This window comes from Brachionichthys hirsutus, unplaced genomic scaffold, assembly GCF_040956055.1.
Source record: "Brachionichthys hirsutus isolate HB-005 unplaced genomic scaffold, CSIRO-AGI_Bhir_v1 contig_769, whole genome shotgun sequence".
Lineage (NCBI taxonomy): Eukaryota > Metazoa > Chordata > Actinopteri > Lophiiformes > Brachionichthyidae > Brachionichthys > Brachionichthys hirsutus.
Window position 1 is genome coordinate 328,421 of NW_027180320.1, and position 23,238 is coordinate 351,658.

At 40.5% G+C, this 23,238-nt stretch overlaps 1 protein-coding gene across 1 annotated transcript in view; it reads right to left on the reverse strand.

Moving 5' to 3' along the window:
• LOC137912647 (leucine-rich repeat and fibronectin type III domain-containing protein 1-like protein) overlaps positions 1–22,998 on the reverse strand; it is a 28,942-nt gene extending 5,944 nt beyond the window's left edge. The window contains exons 1-6 of the mRNA XM_068756783.1: positions 22,803–22,998; positions 21,837–21,988; positions 21,465–21,718; positions 21,062–21,305; positions 20,755–20,912; positions 19,686–20,066 (exon numbers count right to left, since the gene is read on the reverse strand). Coding sequence (XP_068612884.1) covers positions 19,686–20,066; positions 20,755–20,912; positions 21,062–21,305; positions 21,465–21,718; positions 21,837–21,988; positions 22,803–22,995 — 1,382 coding nt within the window. The 5' untranslated portion in view covers positions 22,996–22,998. The remainder of the gene's footprint in view (positions 1–19,685; positions 20,067–20,754; positions 20,913–21,061; positions 21,306–21,464; positions 21,719–21,836; positions 21,989–22,802) is intronic.
• Between the last annotated feature and the right edge of the window lie 240 nt (positions 22,999–23,238).

Consider the following 23,238-nt stretch of genomic DNA (forward strand, 5'->3'; position numbering starts at 1 on the left):
GGATATCTACACTCACATGCACGTATGTGTCCATGAGTGAGCCTGACATTTTCATGGTGTCTGCATTCACTTATGTTGACTGATGGAAAGACGCTTGGTCTGTAAATGCTGTCCATCAATCAGCCCCTCCGGGCGCTCAAAATTCATCCACTCATATGTTGGTGCACACACACACTCAAACGAGATGTCATGGAGTCGCACAGAGAGCAGTGAGTACTGACTGTTGATCTAAGCAGAACATCAAGTGAATATTTATTTAATATGTGCACTGGCTGTTTTTAAATTATTTAATATGGCAATTATTGCACCAGTGGAGGTGCTGCAGAACACAGGAGGGCAAGCGGCTTACAGTAAAGTCCCTGCAGCACACATATCCCATCATCCAGCAAGACATACGACCAAAAAGAGAAAACATGTCACCCGAGCGGATTCATAGATGGAGAGTCTCGGACCTGCGTTAGCATACACCAATGACAAACAGTGATTGTCAACAGAGCAAACATTTTAATGAGAATTTCAGAGCTTGCTGTTTCCTTGCAGAAATGAGCGACCTTTACGTCCTCACCAGACCCAAGGGACGGAAGTTGATGTTACAAGCTTTAATTATGAAAATAAGTGGCACATATTTAATCATTCTGCGTGGACTTCCCCTTTAAAGGCCCCAGCCTGTCACCCTCTCTTAGGGAGTGAGTTGTCCCCCTTTCCCCTTCCCCTGGGCGTCTGATTCAGTGTTCCCACTGTGAGATTTTCACTCAACCAGTTTTAGCACAGCCCATCTCTCTTCTCCCTGCACCTCCATCTGCATCATTTGCATTCACCGGCTTTCTGTCATCCACATCCACTCGGATCAGATTGCAGAGCAGTGACATGAGAACATTTGCACTTAAATCACTTTTAAAGCAGATGTAAATGGTGATTAAATCATCAGATATTTTTTCTATTAGCAGTGACAATAATCTAGGAGCCAGCTGCATAAACTGGGGATAAGCACCAACTCACTCGAACTCTAGATATAAAACTTAGATCAACAACCAGGGCTTTGCTTTGCTGCTCTGCCATTTTATCAGATGCCACAGTTTTGATCTCTTCTTTTGCCTCATGTAACTCTGAAATGTACAAAGCAACCATTTCATTTTCACATGACTACCTCACTAAGAGAGGTCTCAAAATTATTTGTGACATGCAATCACATTATATAATTATAATTATAATTAGATCCATAATATCGGCCATATCCAATGAGTTACAGATTAGCTTGCAAGTCCACTTTCAACTGATATTAAAAGTAATATTTTTGGTAGGTCCGTCTTTAAACCGGGTTTAGGTTTGAAGTTTGACCACTGATTAGATAAGACGGGAGTACTATATATATATATCTATATATACGTAGGTGCAGAACTTATCCATAATACAAAGCAACTTTTCTTTCATTCATTCTTTACTTTTTTCTTTTAGGAAAAAAAGGGGAAAAAAGTGTGAGACAGGAATAGATGCATCACCACATCCATCTTACTGGGCCATGTTCCCCATTACTCATCTGCTGTGCCCCAGTAAAATCTCACATTCAAGCTTTAACAAGCTCCTCTACCGTATTTGGCAGCGGATTAATTTAGGTCACTAACAATAGGAAACGGACAAAGTAGTTGTGGAAGTCAGGAATTCAACATAACTAATAGTGAATTTCTGCTTTGTTTAACTAAATTTCCGGTTTGTGTGTGTATGTGTGTGTACGTGAGAGTGTGTGTTCATCATATATGAGCCTTGTTTCCTTAGACAGAGGAAACAAAAATTAATTGCAAAGAGTTCCTAAGGACATCAAACAAAAGCAGCGCTCAGCCTGAATCAATTAATTCCTTTGCACTTTGGCTAGATGCGTCCTGATGTTTCTTTTATGAGGCATCTAAAAAAATCTCAGGTGACCTCTGCAGATCTATCTTTTTTTTGTTTTGAAATCCTCTGTTCTGCAGGAATAATAGAAAAAATTAGTGGCACTGAACTGTCCCACCATGTTGTGTTTGAAACAGCAAGTATTTTCTCCTCCTCCTCACCCAAAAACTCTTTGCATGCGTTTATTACTGGTGATGTAATCTGTCAGCATAGTGTGGCTGAAGCTTTGCCTCGGACTCATTCAGTCAGTGTCATTGTCATGCTAGTAGAATGTCCGTTTCTCTTCACAATGATGGAGCTAGCCATTATGTCGTGTCTATACTTAACGAACTGACCAACTTTTGAATGTGCAATTCTTTTCATTGAACATTGCAATGTATAAATCATTGTATTTTTGACCGACTGGATGTCAGATTATTTAAAAAATCAATCAAGCTTTTTGACCCACATATTTTTGTTTTTCTTTTAAGCATTGTTGCTTCAAATAATTTCAATGACTATGTTGGAATAGCTAATCTCAAAATCAGAAGTTTGATTTCACTGAGCGATGGATCAGCATTTAAAATTGGCACCAGTATCTTCCCACAAGATTGCAATACTTGAATTTAGCAAGGCATATCTTTATGTGAGCAGACAAAGGAAACACGATGCAGATAATGAAACATTATAGGACTGAACCCATAGAGCGCGAGACAATATAGAGCTGGCCCAATTATGTAGAGAACAGAATTATGATTAATCTTATTTATAGATCTCTTCTTATTTGTATTACAGTCCACATCTCGGATATAAAATTAATCTGGATCAATGAAAAATGACAACGTAATCCTTGTGTAACAAATGAACACAGCATTTCAAATTACAGATTGTGTTACAGCTTCAGTTCATTATAGAAATGCATTGATTAATTTTGCAAGAGTTACTACACATCCATTATGATGTAATTTAGCGTATAAATAAATGATAAGTAGAATTCAAAAATGTCTGTGTAAATAAATTAGAACCTCTCATATTCTTTTTTTTTTCTTCTCAAACTGTATCATAGAAAGCTCGGAGACTGAAGACCACACAGGTTCTACTCCATAATAATGGAAAGTCATAGTAAATGTGAGATTGCATCTTTACATAGAGTATTTTGCATGCAGCAGCTAGAGCACAGAAGTCAGTCACTGACTTCCCCACAGTCAGGAACAATAAGCCAACATGGCTGTGATTTGCTGATTTCCCCATTTGAAATACAAACGCAAGCCTGACAGCCGAACAAAAGTCTCAAGAGCGAGCGCCGAGAGCCAATCAGAGTCCTCTGCAGACTTTACCGCAATAATTATGACAGTGAGACAGCTGTGACACACACTCATGAACATGGAAGACGAGAAAACAGCACTAATAAACGCAAGCTAGAAGAGTTTATTATTACTCTGAAGGAAAATTTACTTTCTGTTTGAACTTGTCTTCTTTGTTCTCAAAGTAATGTCTTAAAGCTTTAATTCTTGATTCATCAGTCCTATTAAAATATATCGATGATTCATATATGTACTTAGTCATATATTTTACATAGACTTTGACAGTACCCCTGCAGTTTTGAAGTTTTATCCATGCAATGCTCCCTCAAGGAAACTCAAAGAAATCAGAATGTTAGCAGAACACTTGCAACAGATAATACCATTATCGTGTAATTTAATGCTTATCATAGCATTGTGTAATATCATCCAGCATCTCGAGCAAATGCAAAATGTGCTACTGTCCTCATGCAGACAGTCATGCTTCTTAGGGGGGGTTTCTGTGGGGGGGGGGGGGGGGGGGGGGCATGAACATGATGACAGATTCGATTCAAGAGGCTTAGATACTTTTCCCACATGCCATAGTGATATTTTGCCACATTATTCACGAGACCAAAAAAAGACTATGATGAGATTATGAATGAAATGACCTCATAACTGGAATTTATAGATATGAAGTCACAAAATGAAATGCTGCTCATGTCCCCCTCATTTGATTTTAGAAACCTGTTAGAATTGTGATCAGCATTGTCACTGTTCTTTGTGACTCTCCAAAAAACATTTGGAGACATTAATGATCGAAACGTTTATCTTGCTGATTTTTGTTCTGTCCCTTTTTTTTTTTTTTTTTTGACAGGGTGCACCAGACACGAAGATGAAATAAAAGCCGAGTGAAGTCTCATAGTGTGCAGTGCTGTGACATTATAATGTCATTTCAATTTAAAAACGATGACCCCCCCTTTTTGCTTAACAGACTGCCATTTCCTGTGTGCGGCGGAGCGTGTTGCTGTCAATGTGTCAGTGTCAGGTTCCATCCGCCTTTCAAAGGAGGGCAGAGTGACGATCTGCCAGGTAGATCAAGGGGCTTCATTAATCCCATCAGTGCATTGAAATGTGACGGCGTCGCCACATCGTCTTTACCAATCAGATTTTTACCTCTGATAGAACAGTTTTATGTGGTGACATATCATATGTCAGTAGTTGTGATATTTTTCTGTAATCTACTTTAACTGGGCAATGGATCTCAGAGTTAACATGCGCTCAGAGGTGCCAGTAGAGGTTATTTGGAGCCTGGTGGGTTTTCCCAACACCTCATGTCTTTTTGAATGCAGCTATCGAACATCCCAGGCCAAGCTTTTAGAGGAATGCCTGGGTATGTGCTGCATGGTGGAGCAGTGGGTAGCACTGTTGCCTCATAGCAAGAAGGCCCTGCGTTCAAATGAGAGTGAGAATAGATGAATTGGCTACTCTAAATCCATAAACATGACTGTGTTTGCCCGTCTATGTGCAGCCTTGTGATAACCTGGCGATTTATCCAGGATGTATCCCTCCGCAGGCCAAAGTCAACTCCCCCGTGACCCTACACAGAATCACGTTTATAGAAAGTGAATGAATTCAATATTTGATGGCATGGGGAATATTTTAGGACGTTGCATTGAGACTCTCCATCGTAGACACTGCTCTGCGTGATCAGTAAAACTACCTGGTCCGGCAAAGAATAGCCAATAATTTTGTCATCATATGAAGAGGTTTAATAATTAAGAGAATGTGGCTGGTGCAAGGAAGACGTTTGTCCATAAAATATGAACAAGGGTGTCACAGCAATAAGCAGTCTTTGTTCAGTGAGCATGAATACATGTATGTTCCACTAAAAGTGGCCATTGCTTTATGTGTCCTTTTTTTTCTCCATTCTACAAATCTATTTTACGAATTCACATTCAAGATTATTTGTATGATCATGCATGCTCTTTATGATGATGCGATAATGTCCTATATTTACCAGGATGGTGAAATGGGATGTCTGTGTGCAATGCAGCAAAACACAGGTTACACCGGAGGTTGGACACAAGATTGTCTCATTCAATATGGAGCAGGCCTCAGGGGACAGGATGTCACAGTGACGCACAATGCAAAGTGAATGAGAGACGCAAGGTAATGGTTTGCACAAGCGTGAACTGGACTGACTTTCTTGTGGTCAGAGACATGGATTTGACAGCTGGTAGGTCAGCCGACAGAATTGCGATAGCCACCTGTAGTTTCAATAAATCTCCAAATGCTAACAGTGACGTGCTCTGACAGCAAAGACCATGGTGTCGCTGTGGTTTTCTACTTTAACAGAGCTAATCTTCACTATTAACACCGTGACCTTATAGATGGACCAAATCAGTACTGTTCTCTGGTACATGTGTGACTCAATGCATGTATGGCCTTCTCTCTGATTGAGTCAGAAGGCAGTGGATAACCAATATGAGATAAAGTGTTAATCCCCAGTGCCGCTACCGTCTATAATGACAAGGCAATACAGATTAAACACTTGTAAAATGCAAGCTGCAAAACCCCCGGCTTTTGTTAACGGAATTCAAATAAGAGATAACCGTAGTAGTAATCTATAGGATTTACCTATGGCTTAATCCTTTTATTCAGGCAGGCAATGTCCTTTATGAGGAAATACAAAAGTGAATTACTGATTTAATATTCCGGAATGGCTTTTGGAATAATATTATGACACATTACCAGAAAACTTTGTGTAATATTTATGATTGATAAAAAAATAAATAGCTGAACACAAATTTAAAAAATAAAATCAAAAGATGTAGCTCTAACTATAAAAAAAAAATGGTGTACAACTTTTTAAATATGAATGGTTGCCATTTTTAGCAACCTAGTTACCTGTAGTTCTTTTTGCCGTATGCTATGACTTATGGTCACCTTGCTCTAAAAGCTAGCTAATAGCCTTCAAGTGGCAATTCATGATGTTCAGTGATCCGGTATGGTGGTGTTTCCTGTCTGCCTTTCTATAGCAAGCAAAAACACATACTTCAAACATGTTGCACATGTTATGGAACTTTGCCGCACAGCGTACAGTGCTAAAATCACGGTGAAAGCATTTCCTGCATTCTGTTCCTTTTTGCACATATCATCAATCTGGTTGCATATTGGTCTCAAGCTGTTTTTGTCTCTTTTGTTGTTGAGTAAATGTGTGTGTGGTTATGCAGGCAGCTTTGTAGGTTATTTTTTTATTCTCCACTGCCGTTCTCATCTTTAAAGGGCAGCAAAGAGGGCTCAGGATGTCTGGACTGAAGTGAATGCAGTTCATTCACTGGTGTCTGTCTAATAAAATAAAAAGGATTTACACGTTGTTGACACTAATAATAATAAATAATAAATAAATAAAGATAAATAAATTATTAAATTAAAAACAGAATCTGAAGTAACTGCAGTACTTTTACACTGATGGTTTGGCTATTTCCTCTTCCTCCAGCCTGGGGAGGATCTGTCGGTTTGAACTGTTGACCTGTCTAAAGAACAGGAATAGAGAGAATGAACAATTATGGGTGGTTTTTTTGCCCCTCTCTCAATCCCTTTGCTTATTTCTCAGGTCATTCTCTAAAGGTTTTTTTTTTTTTTTTTTGTATGTCAGAATGAATTTCTCTCGTTGGGAGCATGATACTATCTGAGAATCTAAAAGTGGAGCTGAGAGGGTGGGAGGATTTATTCATAGTAAGTAACATTCATGTGAATGCACAATCCAAGGTTGCCCAGCAACACATTACATGGTGAAGTGATCCTGTATATGATAATGATAATTATAATTATAGTAGTAGTAGATAATAATAATAAATCAATTGATACAAAACATAATTATGTATATTAATATATATTTATCCATCCATCAATTTTATTGCAGAGGAGACAACCACACATACATACAATTAGGAGTTATCAATTCTCCTAAGCAGCATGTTTTTGGAGGTGGGTGGAAACTGTAGAACCTGGAGAAAACCCACAGAGACACGGGGAGAACATACAAACCAGCACAGATAGGAGTGAGGCAACAGCGCGACCCACTGCACCACTGTGCTGCATCATTATTTACTGATATTATTACTAATAGTGGGAGTAGTAGAAGAATAATCTGGGTATGAATAAACAGGACCATGAAAATTGACATGGTCCATAGACAGAGAGGGTTATCGTAGCTGAGTAAATAATGTCCAAGGACAAACACACACACAGTCACTCACAATGTGACAGTCATAACCATGCAGGGGGATATGTCCATCTCGTTGTCAAGCAAAAGAGCCTGACAGAATCAATTAGCAGGCAGGGAGACTAGAGAAGACTGGATTCAATTAAACTGACAGCTTTCCCCACAGACGTACCGCTCACTGGGCTTTTATTTAAACCAAACGGTGCGTTTGTGTGTATCTGAAAGAGAAGAAGACAGAATGAGGAGTGTGTGTGTGTGTGTGGAGGAAGGGTTATTGGAGATAGCATCCGAGTATCTGAGTGAAGATGAAGTCATTTCTCTCCATCCGACCCAAGGTCATTCGGCTCGGCTAAGGATTTAGAGCCACACAAACACAGCCAAAGCCTAATCTCCTCCCCCCCCAACATCCTCATCAAGGCACGCAAGGACTCCACAGTTCAAAGAGCAGCTCTGGCATCAATACAGCAGAATCATAGGCTATGTTAGCATCGGTAGGAAAGCAGCTTTCCGATACAGGCATTTAGAAGAGCTTCGGAAATGGGAGACATTTCTATTACTCTCGATTAAAGCCAAATGTACAGTCAACAAAGCGGGTTGTTGAAAGTTCAGGGGTATTCATTCACCCTGTGAGGGGAAAAAAGCCTCACTCCAAGTCAGTAAGGTGAATGCACCGACAGATGTGCAGAATCTGTAGAAATGAAGCTGCGCAGTTGGAAGCAATGGGTGGGCATGGAGTTGCACGGATATGATGTTGTTATTGGTGCTTACTGGGTATTTAAAGTCCCGTCAGTCCAACCTGCAGTGGATTATAATGTGCAGCCTGTCTTATCTGTTGTTGTGTCTGACATGGTTTCTGGGAGGAATTATAAATAAAAAAAAAATCTCTTTTATGTCCCTGTTCTCTCATCTGTCATGCAGTTCAGCATCTAAAGAGAGGGAGAGTTATGAATTCATTTAGAAAATATTATGTGAAGCAAACATTTGCAGCTGAATGGGATGGCGGGACAAACAAAGCTCCTTTCTCAGTTAGTGATTGAAGATAAAAGGAATTATGCTCACCATAATTCAGTTTTATGTAGACTGCAGTGAAACAAAACAAATATAGTACAATATTTGATATGCCTAATATTATATATATATATATAAATCAGCTTTAGTATTACAGATAAATCAGATGAATACTGTTGGAAAATTCCTGAGATTAAATTCCTGTTTTAAATCCCACATCTTCTTCATTTCTCAGCAGGGAGTAACACAAAGCTTATTGATGGTGACTGTTTTTACCAGAGACCAGGAAACCTAAATCACCTCTGTTATTTCCAAGTCCAAAAATATTTTTGCAACCGAACACAGTCTGCTTTGGAAAATAAAATAAAAAGATAGTAAGATAGATAAAAATATGATACTCCATGCGTATCTGCTTCTCTCACGGCCAATAAATAAGTAAGCTTAGCACATCTATTCTGACTCTTAACCTAAACCAGCTCTAATACGATGGATTTGCAGGAACATTGCCAGATACCTATGATTTATAAAGCATATTGATCCACAAATCACCAATGGCCCATCAACCACAGAGAGCAACAAAAGGGGTCCAAAACAAGAAAACAAGAGAAGGGTGATTACATGCATTTAGAGAGCAGTGTTGACATTTGGGGCCATTTACTAAATTTAGCGCATCTATCATAGATGAATTTTGGAAAGAGAGCGAATGAATGAAAAAAATGAAAATATGCTGAGATAGCTTGAGCTTGAGAAGGGGAAGTAAATATGGAATGTAAGTGCAAAAGCAACTGAGAGGAAGAAATGAGAAATGATGGAATGACTATGGAATGAGCGGTGTTGACACTGGGGAGCGTGTATTTAGCGTATAGCTGTTGGATTAAAGCCTAATTTTACATCAATCTAAGTGGGTCATAGGGGAAGAGAGTGGGGATGAAGCTGATGCTTGTTAATGGCTTACGAGTCTTGTAAGTGCTGGGATAGACTTTGAGTTCAATGACAAGTTGTTCTTGATCCACGCCGGAGGTTTTAAGGACTCAAGGAAAACATGTTTTCTGTTCAGCTGGACAAAATTCTACAGCTTCTAGATGGGATTCTAGATACCCTAAATGGAAATCATTTGACTCCTGTTTCGGTAATGTTTTCTTTTTCTAATTGAATAGATTGTCCCTTGTGCTCTAATCAAATGGATCCCTGGGAGCATATATGGCATTCATCTTTATTAGCTTAAGTAATGAATTCAGAAGCATTAATATCTCAAAACTGTGTGTCAGAAAGAAAAAGAAACGGGGAAAATGGAATGGAGGAAGAGGGAAAATGAGGATTGGTAAATTCGTTGTTGAGTTTTCAGGGTGGACGGGCATTTCGAGTCGGAAAAACACATATTAATGTTAATGTGATGTGCTGATAGAAACTGTATGGGATCAGCCTCAAACATGCCGTACTTGCAAATGATCTACTTGACCTATGCAGGCGACGAGTCAGCAAAACCACTACACACCACAGATGAACGCACAATGAACACAAACAGTAGCCTTTACATAATGAATAAATGTTGATACAATGGGCCTTCATGTACATTACTGCTCCTGCATGCATGCACACATGGCATGGCTACATGCTTTCTGTGTAGCATAGCAAAAGACGCCATGGAAAATGGATGTGCATGCAATCCGTTCTCTCCATCTCCTTCTGCATAGGTCCTCATGCATTTCCATATATGAGTCTTGCTCATATATTATTATTTTTAAAGGCAGATCGTTGCTTTAGCTCCCTACTTTGTGAGAGACAAGAGGTGTAAGAGAGGGATGAGAGAGGAGATAAAGAAAATGAGAAAAAAGGAATCTATTAGAATGACGCAGTCCGAGAGATGGGGCTCCAGCAAGAGAACAGAGGGACGGAATACTTATTACCAGCATCGGTAATAATTGACAGATCCTGCTCATGAGCTTGAGTGACCTCATACATACAACACACACACCGGTTTGGAGTAACAAACTGAAATGGACCAATTAAACGAGACCTCTACTGAGACATCGGCCTGCTAACAGTAATGGGACACTGTTTTTAACAATTAACAATGCTTCCTTGAGCGTTCATGTGAGACCTTCAGCTTTGGGAGAGAGAGAAAAGAAACCATCACTTTACAAAAGCAACTTGAACATGATTTTTTAACTCAAATGCTTCAGCGGAAATGGAAGATTTGCATTTTTAAGACAGGTGCTATAAATGAATTGGGACCTGAGTTATGAACAGATGCTGAGAGCAATGATGTGGTTAATTACAGCCTGTTTTTAAACCTGGACATGTGAATAAATTGAAGAAGAAATCCTGTCAAGCAGAGTTTTCGGATTATGCTGATGACAGCATCCCGTTCCTATTTAACCAGGTGATATCTTACATTGTGATTTGCTGCAGCCACTTAGACATCATATTCTTGCTAATACAGCGCAGTGGTTCTCACACACTTTCGCTCATGTGATGCTTCTGGCTTTAACTTTGAAATCAAAGTTGCACTTCTTGTCATCGTTTGAAAAATCATCAGCACATTGCTCAGCGAGCGAGTGTTAGTTTTCTTCATCTCTGGGACAGCTAGCTCTGACCCGGACTTCTCTGACAGCATTAGTTCGAATACAAAAGTGTTTTCACGTTCTTGTACACGTCTCAAAATCAAACACAAAACAAAGCAAATGTTTTTTAAGGGCAATAAGAAGCTTTTATCTGAGGAGCAGACACCCGTCACGCGGGCATGCGGCTCTGTGATAACTTTGGTTGCCAAGAAGTGTATCACATTCTCTTCATCCACAAACACAGCGTTTATTCCCTGCTCCTCTGTCAGTGGTCGCGGAGAACAGAATGTGGTCGTGTGTTTTCAGACGGTTGAAGGCTCGGCCGTACTTTAAAGGTCAATTATTAAAGAGGAACCCTGAAAGCAGGCCCTCTGCGTGGAGCTGCTCCAGGGTCCTCACTCCTAATGAATCCCCCAGCCGTATTCTCTATAGCACCTTTATGTCATCCTCTTTTATCTATCACTCTTCGGTCACCCTTTGCTTCCTCTGTACCCACTTCCTCTCAAGGAGCAAGATGAAAAGCATCTTCTTGCCCTTCCATGCTCCTTCACGATCCGTGCTTCCAATCTTAGTCTTTCTCTCATTTCCCACTACCCACCTCTCCCGTCTTCTCTTTTATCCATCCTCCAATTTAACCTATAAATATTGGGTTCAATATGTATAATTTGAGGTTTTTCTTTTACTACCCTATATTTTGTTCTATCTCTGTTGATTTGATATGGAGGCAGCTAAAGGTGCAACATTTGAGTACAATAGTTCTCCGTAGAGATGATCAGTTTCATCTTGATAGCATACCGTATTGTATTGTTTTGTTTATATTGTCACTAATGCCACTATAGCTCTGCAATTGCGATGGCTCTAATCTCATTCCTCCTATAATTCCATGCAGGTGCAGCTGGAGACAAACCAGCAACGAGATGCACCTGAAAACATTTAATACTCATCAGCAGCCACACTATATACTCAGACGCTCCCGTCTGTTCTGTGTCCGGTGGATTATTTCTCCAGTGTGCCTGCATCCCTGTTTCCGTCCCTCCCGCATCTCCAATATTGTTTACAGTGCTCGTTTAGTTTATTATTTGCTTACTGATATTTATGTTTGAGGCAGTGTGTAGTTTTTGGAACTCTGGACCCCAGCCGTTCCCCGCGTTATAGTGTTTGTTCAGTTTTCTTGCCAGTGTTTCTTAGTTCCGTATTTTGTGACGTCTGTCCGTATGTTCATTTCAGTTTTTGTATATTGCCAACTATTTTTGCTTTAAGTAAATTCCTGCTCCAAATCTCTCCTTGTATAACGCATTTCAGACGTTACACGTACAACTACACCAAAAAACAAACCGAATGGGATCAAATGGATTAAACAAGCAAGTCGACAAAGATGGATAAGAGACTGAAAGATACAGAGGATGTACAGAGGATGCAAACAATAGCTTCTCGCAGTCAGTGCAGCAGATCAATTTAACAGTGTGCCACTGGAGGAAAAAAGATTACACGCAGAAGGTTCCCTGTTCTCGTGTATGTGGAGGCATGAGGCATAGTCATAGTGGGTTTAAAGTTAGAGGAAAATAAAACAGGGCAATAAGGATGAAATAATAAGAGGATGGAACCCGTGCAGAGCAAAGAGAGAGATAGAAATGCAACCATAGAGTCATGATTCCAGTCTGTACCAACAAGATAGACCTTTCTTCATGATTCCACACGATGCGGAACATCAATAGCTCCGTTGCATTTATGCGTCCCATGACTTGCTGGAATGTGAAAGTTCATACGTCAAATGCTCTTGTTCCATAATAAACAGTTGAGCATTCAAACTCGCATGCATGAAATGCAAATGTGTATATAGCACTGCTTAGTAGACAGATGTCAGAATCAAATGAAGCACAGAATGGATTTCTAGTGCAGAACACACACACACTGACTAAAATCATAAAACTTAGATAATATAATGTTTTTATTTTTACTTTTTTCCTAGATCCATTAGTCAATAGAACACGTCAATATTAACATGTCAATAGTTGTATAATGGTCAAAAAATATACACTAAGCAGATAGAAAAAAGGAATTCAAAGAACTTCCTACAGCATACATGAAAATCTTTATCTTTTTCAATTTGATTTAGGATTTTTTAATACTGCCTCTTAAATTCTTTTTTTAAGAAAACCACATTCAGTTATTACATTACATCATTGTTGTGGTCTCTGCTTATAATTACATTAAGGCTTTGCACAGAAGGCGGACACCCCGTTAAACTCACAGAAATACCCTGGTCCTGTCACAAATGAAATCCCACACAATATGTAAGAAAAGGAGGACTTTTAAGCTTATCCTTGAGTGCGTATCGTTGCATTGTGGGACTACGCACAAGAAAAAGCGAGGAGCTCCACACAAACCTAACATGCAACTTAAGCACCTTATCAAGCTGCTGCAAGGCTGGAGTTTTTAAATGTCAACATCATTTTGGTCTCTTCATGCTCAACGTTCATCTCGCAGCTTCATTAGTTCACTGAGCACACAGTGACCTTCTTTTAAGGTTAAGCGCTAGCCTTGTAATATGAATTCATATTTACCTGGCTAATCATGTGTGAGATGTCTCTGGAATATGGACGATGCTGTGAGCCGATAACAGCTGTTGTAAGGAAACCTGAGGTTGGTTCAACTCGCCATCTTAGAAATAGATAAACCAAGCAGGAGTATCTGCTCTGCTCCTCCCCTGCATGCCCTGCCATCTCCTGCCCTAACCCACGGCCTCTTTCTCATCATCCTCTCCTCCCTGCCTTTTCTCCCGTTTCTCCTCTCATTGATTACTTCTCTCTCACTCCACCACCACCCCTTTTTCTTGCTGTACATCATGTGTCCTTTTACTTAGTCTTCCCTCCGTCCATGAAGGTCTGAATCCCGCGTGTGTGGATGGAGAGAGGGCGATAGCGTGGAACTGTGGAAGGGGCACCAGGGGTGTGTCGCAGGATAATTAAACATCGATTTAGGCTGAAGATGAAAACAGCAACAAGACGCCAAACAAGGGGATTATGGGTTGGGCGGCCGCAGGCATTCTGCTGAGCGCTGCAACTATCCAGGAGAGGAAAGGAAAGGGATGCACAGAATGGAAAAGATGGAGGGAGGGGAAGTTGAAGGTAAGGTTACCAATTAAGGTATACAAAGATGAGGAAGAATGACAGTGGGGAAAGATAAGGAACTAGGGGGTAACGATGGGAAAGAATAGAATTTGAATGACGCAGCAAATACAGGAATAGAAAGAAAGAAACAAAGAAAGTCCATGTGTTCAAAGTTTTAACCTAAACTCTCGGATCTGACTTGTTAGTTCTGCATTTACGTGGCAAAAATACAGCAGGTACCACTGGCTGTGTGTGTATGTGTGTGTTTGCATGTATGGACAGTTACATATTTGTCATTAGGCCCGCTCAATACATCATACACCGTAAATCATTAAATTAAGTGACAATGATAGCAAAATGACAGTCCAAGTGAGTGCAGAAATGTATGAATGGTTTAGCTGGCAGGACACTGAATATCCTGTCTGAATAATCTAGCACATTTAAAAACATACTTAAGGTGGAGCGGTGGATGGACTAATGATATGTGGACGTGTAGCACAGCATATATTATGCTGTATATTATATATATAGTCTTTTATATACTATTTTTTTTAATGGAGCCAAGTTCAAGAAAGCGAGTTTCAGGAGAGCCATTATGCATCATCAGCATGAGAATATATGCATTAACCTAACAACCTTTAAGAAGCTGTGTTTCCCATTGGTCAGAATCTTAGACCTACAAAAGTCCCCAGAGCAGACATTAGCAGGGGAAGCGGACATGCACGTCAGCCCTTGTGTTTTTTATGAGCCATGCAATATATTAATTCCCACTCCAAGGTCAAAAGCACGAGGCCAGGAGCTCACTCATTAAATTGTAATTTGGATGGCAAAGGGCTAGCCAAGATTAGCTCATTATCCGTATTACTCAATTTACCACAGAAGGTTTCTGTGAAATGTTGTATCATCCTGGTGTAATCCTGTCAGCAGAGATGAATTAAAAGTTAGACAGCAGGAGTTTAAAATGGAGAGGCAAGGCCTCTGAATTTAGCACTTGGACATTTTCATTTGCCAAGAATGCTTCATTGATAAAAATAAATAAATAATAACAACTAGAAAAAGCACTCAGAGTGCGCAGACCTCCACCGAGGAGCTCATTCCCCTCCTAATTGGATTTACACCATGCACATTCTGATCTGGATCATCATCAGAAGGTTATAAATAGGAGATACAAATCGGAAATACTAATCGGAGTTGATGTGTATTTGATGTATTGATTTATTAAAGGTTTTTGAATCTGTAAATGGGGTTTTCAATGTTTTTGTCACGGGCCGGGGCAGGAAAGAACCCAAGCGCACGACAGATCTGAAGGGGCAGGCAGAGGGAAGGTCCAAACAACAGACGGGGGTCAAAAACCAGGAAATCCAAACAGGCCAGCAGATAGATCTCAAGAGGCAGGCGGAGAGGAAACAATTCAGTGTAAACTGCACAGGAAGGCAGCCACTCCAATGACAAATAATAGCCTTAAAAGAAAGTGATATCCAAGATAAAGCCATGCAGGCTGAATCTAACCACAGATCTGTATTTTTAATAAACTCTTTTAACTTTTTCCAAAAGCTCAACCAGCGGCATGATCAAACGTTAATCTTCTGTACATAATAACAGATCTATCCATCTGCTTCACAAACATGAAAGGATAAATGTGAATGATATACTGATATTTATAAGTGTCAAGTGTTAAAAACCAGACGCCATCTCGACTGGAACGGTCTCTAAATGAAATAACACTGGCATATCTTTGGAAGCAACAAACGCATCGCTGGCAAGGAGGGGTGGAGAAAAAGGGATTAGAATGAGAAATACCAGATAAAAGGAAGTGCAAAAGGGGGGAATTATTAAAGCAGGAAATTTGACAAAACTGGAATAATGCAGATAAAAGGAGTTTAACTCGACAACATCAAGTAGAATAGATACTGTGCATTTATCGTATCCATTTAGGAAGCAACATTAACATAGTCACTTTCCTGTGCAAGAATTAAAAGCCGGGGTCTGATGTCTCAATCTGACCTATGGCGAAAAAGTCTATCGCTGGAAAGCGAACAGAGATCATGATATCAGCTGTCTGCAGCCAGGGGCGCTTCTCAGACTGGAGGATGGTGAGTGCTCAGCCCAGATGGGTCTGGGAGGATCCTGCTTTGTGTGTGTGTGAGCTTTTAAATGCACTCATAACAGCATGTATTATTTTCACATGCATTTCATGGAGTGTAGTGCTGTGCTGAGCTCTCCATCATCTGCCGACTGCTGCTGTCTCTTTTCCCTCTCTAAGTACTCCATCAATGTCCTTCTCTCTCTCTGTTGCTTTCCTGCTGCTGCTGCTTTATAGCTGTAAATTAGGCCAGAATAAACATGTTTTTGTTTTTTTGACATAACATAATGATTTAGGCTATTTTTTGAAAAATAGGCATTTTAATGCGACATTTTTGAACTGTAAAGAAATCAGAAAATGGAATTGAATCATTGAGAGTCACCTGATTCTTTTTGAAGTTTGAGTTTGGAAATAAATGATGCGGTCAGAAGTGGCAGTGGTCTCTGAAGGGTACCACAGCTCATCAGCACAGATGTTGGATTGATGGATGGAACAGGAGTGGGAGGTACTTTGTCCACTTGTCCACAATAGACACTGGAGACACTCAGAGATTCTTCTGGTGAGGTCTGTTGCAACGGATGACTGACAAAGGGCTTTTTGGATAAAACACAGCTGTGAGCTGATCCGGTCCGTTCACACAAAAACACGGATGACACGTGAACATGTGCACAAGAAACACACTTCTGAATAGGCATTGATTATATTAGTCAGAGGGGTAGAAGAACATGTCTCTGATGCAGGTTTAACTAACTCACTGCTGGCTGATGGTTTCCAAGTGTGGTACGTACACACAAATGCGGTTCTACACTATTACAGCGAAAGAGCATTGATCGCAAGCAGTCAGGTATTTTCCAGGTTGTTTCAGAATGTCATATCTGTGCTCTGAAGAGGAAATCTGGACTACCATCTGTCTCTCTGAAGTGGGAATGGCCCTAAATTGAGCTTGCTAAAGCAGAGGTTGAAAAATAGAGGACATTGTAGATTTGAACATGAGAAGATCTGGACGCTGAAGTTTGAACACTTTACTGAAATTGCTTAAAAAAAGGAAATGACTATGGAAATTATATCACATGATTATTCCCCAATGCAAGTCTAAAATAAACATTGAAAAATCCTTCCTTTTCATCGCACCGTGGGAGGTATATAGCAACCACTCCTGTGCGTGTGTGTGTGTACAGTCTATCTATGAGAGAGAGAGAGAGATCAAGCCAAGCTAATGGCCTCCTTACAGCACAAATAGATTTATTTTCTTTTTTGTTTTCATGCCCCCTTTTTTCTCCTCAGTACTCTGTACCATCTCTAGCCTCACCTCTCCTCTCAGCCAGCCTCTCTCTTCATGGCATTTTGTGTTAACCCTCCTAATGGATATTGACCAAATAAAGGCAGAAGAGAGGATGGAACTGCAAAGACATCCACAAAGAGACACGAAGAACAGAGCTGGCTTAATGATGACAACTTCATCCAATTCCATCTATGGTATCAGAGTTGTGATTTTTCCACAACCATAGGAGAACTGAGCACTAAAAATAATGCTCATGGCATATCACATCATTTTTGGGGAAAAAACAAAAACCAGCTGCATCACATTCCATTCACACCTCACCTAAAGGCTAAAGCCATCACAACTGTAATAATCATTCTCATGTAAATATCTCATTACTGTTTTCCTTTCCCCCTCTCAAATGTTAAACTCCGTTATGCAGGATTAGTGCCACAATAACTTTCTTTGTCAGAAATAAAACAGCCGACCATTTGGTGTATCCTCTCACACCAAGCTGGCTTTGATCGCCTTTGCTAAAAAGTCAGATATATGCATTTTGTCGCCTACAGCTCTTTGTCTAGAAGCTTAAAGTGGTTCTTTCACCAATTACAAAAAAAGAAAATGAAAATTAAAGGCAAAATAAAAAGTAATCTATATACAGGTACCGTGAGCGCGTTTGGTTCCGAGGGACCGGTCGTGAGTCGATTTGGTCCCAAGTTAAATTACCGTAAGTTTATTATAATGTAGATGCTGGTGCTGCCAGGAGCTGGGGTGGAAACTGTCGTGTTGTTACAAGACGTACCGGTGCGGTGGTAAAGTGGAACATGTGGAGTCAACATCTCGGGGCTCTTCCTTTGCATGTTCAGGTACTCGTCGACTTACGCCGCTACTTCTGTAAAGGCTATATGTTATACCTTTAGTGGAAGTCAGTTTAATATTACAGATAAAGTGATTATAGTTCCAAAAACATCCCACTCAAGGTAAGAAACATTTAAATGGATTTACAACCGACTATTTAGGACTTTATTTTGTACCTGCAGAGCCACTGACCCCAATAATAGCACCCAGCCTCGAACAGGCCGGGGCAGCTGACCAGCTGTCGTGGTTAGAATTCTAACAAGCAGCAAGCAGCCCCACAGCTATAACTAAAGCGTCTAAATACATAGGTGTCCTACCTTTCAAGTAATATTTCTCACAGTTTACAGTCGAGACCCTTCCTCATTGCCATGTCTCACAAGCGTCACATTTTCAAGGAGGACAACCTTGATTTGATAAATTACACCACAGGGGTCTCTTTCCACAATCGTTTTTTCCAGATAGACAAGCGGCTGTTGACCACGAGTTAAAAGCCCATTGTGTTTTAAAACATGTATGATTTACGCTTCAGAGAAATTTACTCCATTTGTCCATTTGAACATACAATTTTTTTTTTTGCAGTTATTAGTTTTCTGTGATTCTATGAAAGCCACCTGCCTTTAATAAGAATGTTTTCCAAATGTGTTGCCATGACAACGCCAAAACTTATTTTATCTTAATTGCAGATAAACAGGGATTTACTTATGCTTAATAATATTGCTAATTCATTCAGTTTCACACACAGGTAATCAATATCAGGTTTAATATGCCCTTACAGTTTTATGTTTGGTGATAAACTGCAAGCTGCTTACCATATCTGTGGTATGTGGTGCAGACAAAGCAGAATGTGCACATGTTTGTTGTGGAAGATGACAGACATTAGAGTTTTGTTCCATCTGGATTAAAATGTGCACATTCCACTGGTGGTGTTTGGTGTTGAACTACTGATTCAAATCTGACAAGGTCAGGACATTACTTGGACTAAGAGTCTTTACTATGTTAAATAAAATTTTCTTATCAAGTGAAAACCCAAAATACACAGAAAAGCATCCTGTACCAGTAAAAAAATCAGTGTGACAGCAGCACCGGTGCATCAATGCAGCCCTAAAGCAAACTGACACACATCAAAACAAATTTTATGACAGCTCTCGTCACATTTTCCAAAGGTATTCCTGCATTCAGCAAGCCCAAAGACGTCTCTATCATTCAGCTAATTAGATTTGCACAGCTGGATGATTTGCTAATCTCTCCGTATCTCATCTATCATCTGCTTTGATCCTCAGAGCAGGGGCTGACGTAGCGGGAATTAGCAAGCACGCAAACTGCACCCCCCCCACACACACTCACTTAAAAACACAAAACAAACACAAGGATGCTTTGTATGAAAAGGCATCAGAGCCTTTACGTTATTGTGTAGACAGACAAACCTGTAAATCAATGTGTCATCCCCCGAACTGTTGTACTGGACCTGGAACATTCTGACTCCAGATACAGGAGTCTGACTGCTCCACCTTATTAGGGCAGAGTTTCCTGTCAGCTCCACCAGTGAGACTCTCCGGTCTATCCCTCTTGTCTCATTGTTTGGCAGCGCAACCTTAGAAGAGGTGAGGATGTCAGAAGGGGCAGGTTCAGAGGACGGGTCTCGGCTGCGGCTTGTGCTGTTTGCCAGATGGGGCATTGCGGTGATGACTAGCTCCACCCTTCCTGTGGATTCACCTGCTGCATTGGAGGCAATGCAGGTGAAGTTTCCCAAATCCTTCAGGGATGTAACATTTATCTCCAGGCTTCCATTGGGGAAAACCAAAGTTCTGGAACAATTTCAGACATATAATGGCAAATTAGTCAATTACTTAAATAGCAAATGAATGTACACCAACAGGAAATATGGTGTGAGCTTTATAAACCTCCAGGTCATACAATTCCTCCACCGCTAAATCCTTCAATTTAAATGTTCCGTCTTTGTTCTTTTCAAATCTGCATGCTCTTTCTGGTTGTCCTTATACATTTATCACCACTGCAGATTGTGTCTTAGGTTGGCAGTTAGAATTCAGTGCTTAAATATGGCAAATCATTGTGCTCTCCATTCATTTCAATGAAGAAAAGAGAAAGGTGCACTCACTTCTTTCTGAGAAAGAAGCCATCGTTATTCTGTCAGTTTAAATGGATGAGGCAACCACCAAATAAAATATGAGAAAGATGTGACAACTGCCAATCGTATTACAGGAGATGTGACCCTCACAAGTGATTTGCCTATACCCCCCCACTCCAGCCCCAAAACAATGTGAGACACATTTTACTGTTTCACATTTCCACATAGCATGACAGAGTAATTGGGCTGCCAGTTTCCTGACACCAAGCAAAGCTGACCAGTGCAGGAAAAGTCTTTACTCTTTCATGATATTTTCAGAAAATCTATATATCTGTAATGTAGTTCTATGGAGAAAAGTCCTACATTAAAGTATAGACTGTACAGAGGAAAGAAAACACTTTTATTACCTAGAGCTATTAGATATAAGCCTCCCTTCAGGGCTAATCCAGTGAACTTCAGGCTCCGGGTCACCATTTGCTTTGCACTTGAGGCTTGCAGGCTGCCCTTCCATAGTCACCGTATGAGGTGACTTACGAGTCAAAACTGGTGAGTCACAAATGAATTCCTAAAGGACAATGAAAAATGAGGTCAAGACACTTTCAACATATCTTTGATTTTCTTAGATATTTAGACAATTAATGGTCAGTCTCAGTTTAAGATTCTGAGATGACTTTTAGTTGTCTGCATGCCAGAAAAAAAAGCTCAAAATGTCACCTCTTCGGGTATTGTCCAAAAATACTTGGCACTAAGGTCAGGGGGTGAGGCGCATGTCTCAAGGTCATCCTCTCTGGTTAGTCGCCTCAACCACAGAAGTTCACAGTTGCAGTGAAGTGGATTGCCACCGAAACTCAAAACCAGGGAGGATAGGGGGGAGCCTTTGGACTTGGCATAAACTGGGATTCTCAGGAACAGTGGGTCCGGGGGAATTTTCTTCAGCTTGTTCGATGTCATGTCTAACCTGTTATATATATATAGGATGGGAAAGGAATAAATTGGGAATGCATAAGGGATGGATGAAAGGGAGGTGATTCAGACATCAATAGATGAACAGTAATGCATTCAGTTTCTCAGCCAAGCTACTTCTTCACATTTTGTGTCTCTGCAAACGATACTTTACCTTGCCAGTTTGTGCAGGTTGGTGAATACCCCCTGTGGAACATTTTCTATCAGGTTATGATCCATATTTAGGGTGTTGACGTTGGTTAAGCGGCCAATGGTGTCCCAGGGCACTTGGGCAAGGTTGTTGTAACTGAGGTCAAGGTCCTCTAGAGTGGACAGGAAGTCATCGAAGGCATGGGGGGACATTGAGTGGAGCTGGTTGTTGGCAAGGATCAAGTGACGGAGGTTCGTCAAGCCTTTGAAATGGTCATCCTGGTTTGTGAAAGAGTGAAAATGCTATCTGATGCATTGCAGTTCTTTTATCCAGTTGTGTGCACTCAATAGACATCAGTCATTCATCCATACAGCCACCCACACCCATCAGTCTTACCTTAATCACAGTTAATCTGTTAGAGTCTAGGTGGAGTGCTCTCAATCGCCGGAGATCACTGAAAGCTGATGGGAGAATCTGACTGATGGTGTTTCTGGACAGGGTCAGGTGTAAAAGACTAGTCATGTTTGCAAAGTCCTTTCTTCGAACAGCTGAAAGAGTGCAGAATAAACACAAAGACTTCATTAACTTAATATTACTGCCATAATTAGCCACATACATCACGCAGTAGTATTAAGGGATACCAATAAATTGAGGGTTGCACATCAAGTATGAATTAAAGCACATGTTGCCTGACCACAGAAAAAGGCTCTTTGGCCCTTAGAATTCAGAGCCTGTGCTTTACAAAGAACTGCCGTGGACGGCAGATCTGCTACCCCATATAATAAATAATGAAATTATCTTTCTGGACTTTGTGGAAGCGAGTCTTAATTTAACTTGTGTGCCTTTTGTTTTGGTGAAGTGAAGAAAATTATTTCATCGATGCCAAGCCTGGGAAGATTAGTTGGCTGCCTTCCCATTTGGAGCCAATGGGAAGCCAGATTATATTTAAAGGATAAAGTAACACCCGATTTCTTAAAGTCTTTGATAACGGGAGGTTATAAATGATAAATGAGATTTGTTTTACTGAAATAGGAAAGTAAAAAAGACATACTCGGAGTCCCGTGAAGTATTATTTCTGCTGTGCAAACCATAGAACCAATTACTGCATAGTGATATAACCGCACATGTCTTGATTCACCACTGTGCGTGTCCACTACATCCTTTTCTGTGGCCGTGCTGCTATTTAATTTGTACTGTACCACTTTTGGTACAGCTGCTGCCACTCAGTGTGCATTCATGTTGGCACAAAATGCCAGTTTCCCTCTTGAGGAAATCATTTAAAACAAAGTTTGATGTTTGTAAACAGGCTGGACAAATGGCAAAAACGTCCCATGAGCCTGCCTAGAGTTGCAAGAGTGTTACCTGTAATGAAGTTCTCTTGAAGCCGTAGCTCCACGGTGCGCCGGTCAATGGCAGTCGGAACAAAGAGTAAGCCTGTCTTGGAGCAGAGGATAGCAAGCGATGGCGAAAGGCTCTGGCACATGCAGCGTTTTGGACATGGCTGTCCTCTGCACGCTGCTGCCAGCAACAGCAGAGAGAACCACAACCATTCCATTATCCTCCACTGGGAACAGGGCAACTGGAAGGAAAGCAAAGTAAACACAATTGCATAAATGAGGAAATTAAAAAAAAGAAAGATGACGTTTAACAGGATGTGCTTAAAAAATGAACGGCTCCTCCCAGGCCAATTCTTAATCCTGCTAACTAATAAAAAAACAAACCAGATAACTAACCAACCGACAGACACAACAGGTCGCGTGCGACTCCACAAAAGCAAAGTGATGGGATCAATTACATT